The sequence below is a fragment of the Humulus lupulus genome, chromosome X (assembly GCF_963169125.1).
Source record: "Humulus lupulus chromosome X, drHumLupu1.1, whole genome shotgun sequence".
NCBI lineage: Eukaryota > Viridiplantae > Streptophyta > Magnoliopsida > Rosales > Cannabaceae > Humulus > Humulus lupulus.
The window spans coordinates 48,900,734-48,909,939 of record NC_084802.1 but is presented as its reverse complement, the minus strand read 5'-3'; the positions used below and the strand labels follow the sequence as shown (position 1 = coordinate 48,909,939).

The following is a 9,206-nucleotide window of genomic DNA, read 5'->3' as shown; positions in this document are numbered from 1 at the left end:
ACTGTAAGTACGGTTCACTAGTATTATGAATGCATGTAATCTAGATCCGAATTATTGATGTAGTAGGACATCTTAGTGGAGGTATTTTGTATAAAGTGGTTATACATGAACATGGCCCGATATGTTATTAATACTTAATAATACTGTTTACCCTAAAAACGACTACTGATGACGTGGCAAGGATTTCTCCTATGTAGTTGACATGTGGCAGAAGTACTGCTCGACTATCGACCAGAAGCACATCGCTTCGCTAGAGGTTAATTTTTAGATACGACCAGGCTAGTAGTATAACATGATTTATTTCCTTCTTAAACTGTAATCTTATAATAATTGCATTGAATATTTCTTCATTATTATCTTGATACGCGATTATTAAGGAAAGAAAGGGCACGTTGGCACATGTAACCCTCCTTGAGCCTATAAATATACATGAAATAGCTCAAGGAAGGGACTTTTGATTCCTGAATCTTTTTGCTAAGATAGAGAAAAAGAGAGAGCTATAGTGCAATTATCCATCGTTTTATTGTATTTCTTCCAAGGTTTGTGAAACTCAAGAACCCTAGTTCGTTGATCACTGCTTTGAGATTCAATCTTAATAATAGCACTAAGTGGATGTAGGTCATTACCATCTTTTGGGGCTGAACCACTATAAATCCTTAGTGTTTTCTTCTCTTCCATTAGATCAACTTTCTTACTTGTCATTTTATCTTGTTTCGTATATTTGACTCCGTGTCGTTGGCCAATTCGTGGGTCAAAAAATACCATTTACTTTATAAGTATTAATTAAACATATCAATAAGATGATCATATACAAATTGATCTTAATCCTGAAGTTATTATGAACTCCTGTTTATGTCATATGAGTTAATTGATTCACTCGTTATGGTTTGTCAAAATGATCAAGCTGGAGACTTTTGTTTTAGGAACTCATTGATGTAAATGATTGATGACATAATATACAGATATGAAATCTATCCCTTTCCGAGAGGAATTGAATAATGGTTCTTTAAGATTAACTTTTGGAATTGAAAGTTTGTTGAGCTCAAATTAATAAATGGTAATTAATTCCTACATTAATTATGAACTATTAATAGATGATTGAATTGTATGTAGTGATTAAATCGATGAACACTTTTTATATTTACAGGTACTCAAAAAATAAATGTCTATAATTACAAGAGTGTAATTTCATATTTTTAGTGGAATAATATTGAGATTAATAAATTAAGGTTATTATATTAAAGAGTTTTAATTATTAATCTAAATTTATTGGAGCTTTAAATTATAGGTCCATAGGTCCCTGAGAATGCTCTATCAAATATTATTCAATGTAAGAGTTGAAATTTAGAAAATCAGGGAAATAACATATTTGGAAGAAATTTGTTCATCATGGTCAAATGTAAACGAGACAAATTATTTAATTAAATAAATTTTTGAAAAATGATTTTTTAAATAAAATGACATTTTCGAAAATGGCTATTTAAATAATAAGATAATTACTTTTAAATTAATTAGTTTTATTTATTTAAATAATGTGAAAATTTATATATTTGTGATAATTCAAAGTGGATTTGAATATGAAATGATATTTATTCTTTAATTAATATGATAAGATAGGTTATCAAGTTTATATATTTTTTAATAAATAATTATTAAATAATAATTAAAATAAAGTGGTTGAAACACATTATTGAAATAAGGGATGTGCTACACGCCTACTATAGTACTGACACTGTAGTTGACGTGTATCCGTGTAACAAGAATCAAGATTGGATCTTGATATTTCTTTTATTTATTTATTTAATAATTGATTTATAATTTGAATTATGAATTATGAATTTAATTAATTATTTTATAAATTTATCACATAGAAATTATTTTATAATAAGCTTAAGTGAAAGAATAATCTAGAGAGAAAATTCTAAGCCTTTCACAAAGATAAAAATATATCGTCATATTTTTTCCCATCTCTGGAAACTATCTCAGACCTAATATTCAAAGATCTCATGAGTTGAGTACATCTTGTGAATCAGAAAATTTTCCACTATTACTCTACGTGCCCACACACGTCTTCAGCTGTAGAGACACATCTTGGAAGATCTTGGTCTGAGTATTCACAAGCTGCTTTGGATTGGATGTTCATAGGAGTTACTAAAAGATAGCGAAGATTCTTGATTGTTCTACAACTGGAAAATCTTCATCTTTTTCTTTCTCTTTGATTAATGTTTTGCATATTAATGGATCTGGTTATTTAAAGATTGTTTAAATAATTTTTTTGAAATCTCTGAGCCCACCATCCCGTGCTTTCCGCTGTGCATATGGTAAACCAATTACCAACAGTAGCTTCAACAACAATTGTCGACCAAGATATGAATGGATTAGCTGGTGGCAACTTGCACAGGAGGAAGAGAAAACCATGGTATGAGGCTGAAGATTTGGAACTTATTGCTGATTTTCATAAATGTGGTGTACAGAATTGGGCAAAATCTTAAGATTAGACTTCAAGGGCGACCGAACCACCTCATAGCTTTCTCAGGTTATTCTAGCTCTCTTGACTATTTTCATGTCCTTTAAAAGCTGAAGGGGTTTAATGTGCCATTTGGATGTGTTGGACTATTGAAAATTGAGTTTAAATTGTATAGCGGCTAAGTCTGATTGATATCTATACCCCCCTCACCTCACCTCACCTCTAATGTTGAAATCTAAAGATTGAATGAGTGAGTCAGAGAGTGAGAGAGGGTGAGGGTGAGGGTGAGTGTGAGTGTGAGTGTGAGTGTAAGAGTGAGTGAGTTTAGATTGAGCAGATCTACCAGAAAGACATTGTCTATAATAATCCAATATGAGATATGAGTGAGTTTAAATTGAACAGATCACAATATAGATACATAAGGTCATTATCTTTTCTTTAATAAGCCAATATGAGATATAGAGGGTTAGTTGCTTGGAAGATATATATATTTTTAAAAAAAAGTATATGAGGTTTCCAAAATTCATTTACATTTCTTGTCTTGGTCATTTCATTTGGTGTTTTCAAAAGTTAATTATAAAGAAATCACTAGCATTTTTTTTTTAAAGTTTTTATGTGTTACGCTAGTAACTTGTTCTTCCTTTTACATTTGGTAGTACATTTTGGTGTATTAGGTTACTTCTATAAACATTGTTTTAAGTTTTCTTAAATTTATGCTCTTTTATCTCTGGTGTATCATGTCTATCACTAGCAATTGTTGATTTTATTTTCCAACAAGCTAGATATGAACCGGTCAAACATATGCATTGATAACTTTTTCTACTGTGAAAATTATGTCTTCGTTCCTGCAGAACAACAATGGTAGTAGCAGCAATAACATCAATAATAATTACAATGATAATTCATAGGTCTAAAATAATAATGTAATTTATTTTCTAATTCAAGTTTCTAGCCTGTAATATCGATTCCTTCCTACTTCAATAATCCGTTGTCATCTACTCTGGTCAGGAAGTCTAGGTTTCACCCAGTTTTCCCGGGTTCAAATCCTGACAACGAAAATATACCTAGTATTGTGTAATTTATTATGTCCTGAATTAAAAAAAAATCTAGAATCTGTTTTCAACTTTTGGGATGAATCATCATTTTTTTTTTGGGTTGGTGTATGGTTCACTTTTTATGTTTGGTAAGAGGGAGGGATATCAGAATGGATGGGGAATTTGAAGTAGGGAGAGGAGAGTAAATCCTGTCAATTGTTTGGTATGAAGTGTGGAGAGATGGAAGGATACTGAGTATTTATATAAATTTTTTCCATATTTTTCTTTAATCATTGTAATTTTCATGTTATAAGAGAAGGGTGAGGTCAAATCCTTCCATTAGTGAACAAATAGAAATTAGTGGGCCCAAGGAGTTTGATGACACCGTTTTTTGTCAACTTGAGAACATAAGAGTATGGATTCAAGAATAGAGATATAATAAAATAAATAAGAGCAGTTTACATAAATATGGAAAAAATGTATATAGTTTCTAAATTTATGGGAAATTTTTTTTTATACAAAATATGGTAAGATTTGGAAAAAAAAGTTTAAAATAAGGTAATTTCATAAAATATAAAAAATAAATTACCATAAGCATAATTATACAATTGTCTCTTATTTTATGTTCTCTTCCTCCCGATATCTCTCTCTCTCTTTTCTCATTTCTTTTTTTCTCCTCCCCCATTCAGTGTCCATCTCAGATATCTGCCGGTGATGCCACCTCCATCGCTGCCCCCAACGATGACGACGACCTGGTTCTTCTAATTCTTCTTCTTCTTCTTCTTCTTTGTGACACTTTATTTTCTGAGGTTCAATTCATACTTAAAAAAAAACATAACCCAGAGATGAATTATATATATATATACCTTTGTGGAAGAATACATGTTCTTCAAAGAAATATTACACCTTATATCCAGATTTGAGTATAGCTTCAAGTTGATGATTCCAATAATCCCAGACTTGGAGAGTTGAATCAAAATTAAAAGATCTTTCTTGTCGTTTCGTTTTTGCAAAATATGAATATATATATATATATACATCTTTTTCTTCTTCTTCTTCTTCTTCTGTCTTTCTTATTCTTCTTTTTCTTTCTTCAAATCTGTTTTTATTCTTCACATATGATTTTTTCCTTCATATTTAATTTTTCTGGGTTCTTTTTTCCAAATCTGTTTTAGTAACCAGGTACCATGACGCCTGATTCATTAAATTCATATCTGATTTTTTTTAGACCTAGTTGTAACTAGCTACAATAACGAATTATTTAGATTATTTTGTTTAGATTTGATTTTGTTTTCACACCTGACTAAGTAACTAGGTACATTGGCAATTAGTTCTTTTTTTTAGAAACATCGCTGTAACCAGTTATGATCATGATCAGTTTAGATTTTTTGTTCGAATCTCATTTTTTTTCCAAGTCTGGCTAAGTAACTGGTTACCATCGCAACTGTCTCTGTTTTTTTTCATTTTTTTTTCAGACCTAGTTGTAACCAGTTACCTTCACGATCATTTTATTTTATTTTTTTCATATCATTCTTTTCTTCCAAATCTCACTAAGTAACCAGTTACAATTCAGTTGATATTTTAATAATGATACATTACTTAAAAAAAATAAAAATTATTTTTATAGTTGTAACCAGTTACTACAACACAACTTAAATAATAAAACTGATTTTTATAGTTGTAACCAGTTATCACACATCACTAACATAAAATGCACAATTACTATTCTCATTGTATGTCAAACATACAATACAATTCATTTGTTCTATCCTCAATGACAGTAACATTAATTTTTCAGGTAGAATATTACGTCTTTATCCTTACTTTAGTGCATACATCACAAACATCTTCAAAATTCCATCTCATAGACTTGTTTTAAAGATTACTGGTCATTATTAGATCACATTTACAAGTCCTAGCATGTTGATTGCTTGACCTTAAAACGACCAACTAAAAACAGAAAGAGAACAAATTTGACACTCAAACACAAAACCACTCTATCAAAACTCCTAAACCCTTGATTATCGACTAGGAATGTCAAATGGAGCTATTTCTTCTAGCAATACTAAGGGAATCTTCAATACTGTCATATATACATCAGAGTATTATTCTCGAAACATGGATATAAGTGTAAAATAAAAACCTTGAGGATTGCTTACCAAAGCTCATTGGGCTCCATCGTTGGAGTCGAAATGGAGATGACATGCCAAGAACGGATACAAATGATGCATTGTTATGTCTGAAAAGTGGGAGATAAAGCCTTCGCAAAAATTTCGGCCTCCAATTGCCAGCACACGATAATGCGCAAAGAAGGAGAAACAATGATATAAATAAAACTATAAGAAGAAGAAACAGATTTATCTCCATCTGAAGTATTTCATAGTTGTGAATCCCCATTCTAGTCGAAAATGCATTCCCGGCTTCCAACAGAGCCACTCAAAGAGTCCTCTCTCAACAGTGCTACAATATAGGGTGCCCTAAAGCAGTACTGTTCAATAAACGGTTGCGGAGCAACGCTATTCTTTGCAGCTTCCCATGTCCTTTCACAAAATCCCCGACCCTTTTCCAATACGTTATCAAGTGCTGCATCTGAAGTTAGGTTGAAAAACCGATAAACCACAAAGAAGCCAGACAATGCATAAAATCAATTTTTTTTTGGATAGTGGTAGCCAGTTGTGAATAAAATATTGATGGAAGAAGATAAAAAATGAAAGAAAAGAAGAAGAAATGAGAATAAAAAGTCTGGTGATGAATGTCTCAGTTTTTTCTTTCAAAGAGTTATGTAACAAAATATTTTATCAAATATAAATGATAAAAATTAACACAAATAGATTAAAATTATAAAAATAATCTCAAAATATATCAAAAATAAGTACTGAAAAAAGTATAAAAGAAAAAATATGGTATACAAATAAAATTTTACAAATATATGGGAAAAAAACTCCCATAAAAATGTAAACTAAAAAAATATCCCATAAAAAACTTAAAAAAAAAACTGCCACATTTTTCAGAGTTTATAAAAAAAATCCCATATTTGGTGTAATTTCCTCAATATAACACAATATTTTATAGTGGTTCAACCCTAAAAAGATGACCTACGTCCACTTAGTCTCTTTTATTAATATTTAAGCTTAAAGAACTATAGTTTCCGACGAACTTGCATTGTCGATTGTTCTATAGTCCTCCTTCGCTTTTACATTACATATAGACTTGTTTATACAATAATGGAATTTCGACATTATGAAATGCCTCCTCCCGTTTCTATCCCATCTCCTTTTATTTATTTATAGTGAGGAGTTTAAGATTACAATTAGATCATGGGCCTAAGTTATTGGGCTTAGCCCGCAAATAATACATTACAACAGAAATACATTTATATTTTTGTAGATGACAACTCGTACGCCCTTGCTAACTCTCTTAGCGTGATTTCGTGTATTGAACGAGCAAGATCCTCCTCTTAGCGTGTAATGGTTTGTCTTTGTACTTCGTGAGAACAGGAAGTACTTTGTGCTTCATGAGAACGTGAATATAAATAGTTCTATTCATCATCCCTTTATAATTATTATTTTTTTGAAATGTCATAAATGGCCCCAAAAAAATAGGTATAGTAGAGTTTTTAACACCTAAACTATTTTTCTTTCTCCCAACAATCCTTGCTAAACAACATGATTGTAACCTCTCCTGTCCCCCTACCTCCACCCCCCCCCCCCCCCCCCCCCCCACATCCACCCGTTTTTTTTTTTTCTACTGCCAAGCATAAAGTAGTTATCTCCTTTGCTTCCTATTATTTTAGTTCATCTTTGGTGGATGTTTATTTTCATGATCTCGTCCTACTAACTGTTGACATATCTTGATATGTGCAGAGGTAGGCCATTATTAGAAAGAGACACGGTAACTTGAATCTGGAAGGCCATTCAAACAAGACCCAACTTTCTAAGGCACAACTGGCAGCTAATCATGCAGTATTCCTAGCCCTGAATATGCCAGTTAAAAGCCAAACAGGTATAGAACTAGCCCTGATGATTTCCTCTTAATATATTTAATAGTGTAGTGGAAGTGCCTAATCTAGTATGTTTTCTTCAAACATTCTTGTTGTTTCGTTGTCCATTGTCCATTTTCCTCTAGTCACCATTATTACAAGATCTTTAAAATTTCTGGATGCATAACCTCTGTAGGGATTTGAGTTGCTTTTACATGTGGCTGCTTGAAGATATCAGCCAATATCTTCTCTACACCCTCTGATTTTGCTATATATTTGTAGAAGCTGCTTTCTTGTGAATTTGTAATTGATAAGCTATGTTGTTATTCTCCATTGGAGAAATTAGGGTTAGAATGTATTGAATTTACTCATGGAGATCGTGCTAATGAAATTATGAAATGATTTTCCAACATTGTTAAGTTTCCATACAGTTTGTTTTTAATAGTTCTTTATCCAAAATTAATTTGGCTTTGTAAATTATGAACAGCTGGAGCTACGACTACTAATAGCTCAGCTGTGACAAATTCCATCAATAACTATGCCGGGACAAATGAAATTAAAAACTCTCTTCTTATTGCTGGTGTTGCTGAAACTTCAACGAGTGTCTGCTGCTTTTTACAATCACAAAAGCAGGCTCAAGAAAACCACACATCAAAACAATCTCCAGTGTGGTCACTGGGTCCCACAGAAAAACCTCGATTACCCCTTAAAAAGCCTGTACTGAAATATTCTCCAAGTTCAGATGCCATGGTAAGAGCCGGTGTCGTAGCTGTTGGGGCACACATTGCTTCTCCATCAGATGCTGCTTCATTGCTCAAGGCTGCTCAGGCAAAGAATGTTGTGCATATTATGCCCTCAGGAAGTGGTTCAATTAAGGCCATCAGTGGCATTTCCACCCTCTCGAAGGGTCATCCTATATCCGTACCGGCCTAGCATCTGCACCAATTGCCACATACTCTACTGCCACACCTAGTGCTCCGTCCATTGGTTCAGTTAAAGCCATTCCACCTGCAGTTCGGCATACTCCAACTATCAATGCCCAGTCAGATGTATCCTCTAAGCAGAAAAATGATGTGAGCTATACCCCTCCGGTCTGCGAAGTTCCCTCAAAACAAATGGTTAAGACAGAAGAAATAACAGTGTCTGAGTTGGGGCCTGCCACGAAAGAGTAAATACAAGATGCGAGCTTGTATCTCTTCTAATTCCCTGGGTGAAGCTGTCAAAGAAAATAAAGTGACATCACCAGATTAAGGTTTGGATAAATGGTACATCTGATGTTGGGAGTTTGGTTAGTCCAGTGAATGTGACATCATCTTTGAATGATCAAGTTATCGTAGACATCCAACCAAAAAATAGGGAAAGTGAGAAGGATACTGAAATGATGAGGTCAGTAGTCGGAGTAGGTGAGAAGGATGATGTTGTTGAGGAAGATGGTGCGAATCAAAACATGGATAAGATGGAGGAAGAACCATCGGCAGCGAAGGCAGATGCGTGTAGTGAGATATTAGAGATTGTATGCAAAGAAGCTGACACCAAGAGTTGTAGGGGGAGTAAATTCTCAAATTATTATTTATTTTTAATTGAATTTATTAGGAGTTGTGTATTGTAGATTAGATGTTAAAGAACCTTGTGGGAATTGAAGGATGGAACGAAGTATTCGATTATGTATATCTTATTGTTGGCTTAAATTTTCCATTCATAAATTGGTGTTCATATATTTTAAGCA

General features: G+C 32.8%; 1 protein-coding gene across 1 annotated transcript; it reads left to right on the top strand.

Annotated features, from left to right (window-relative positions):
• Window positions 1–7,239: 7,239 nt before the first annotated feature.
• On the top strand, window positions 7,240–9,150 carry LOC133804178 (uncharacterized). The gene is made up of 2 exons (XM_062242346.1): window positions 7,240–7,503; window positions 7,968–9,150. The coding sequence occupies exons 1-2, from the start codon at window positions 7,482–7,484 to the stop codon at window positions 8,411–8,413; spliced, it is 468 nt and encodes a 155-aa protein (XP_062098330.1). The 5' UTR covers window positions 7,240–7,481; the 3' UTR covers window positions 8,414–9,150.
• The last annotated feature ends 56 nt before the right edge of the window (window positions 9,151–9,206 follow it).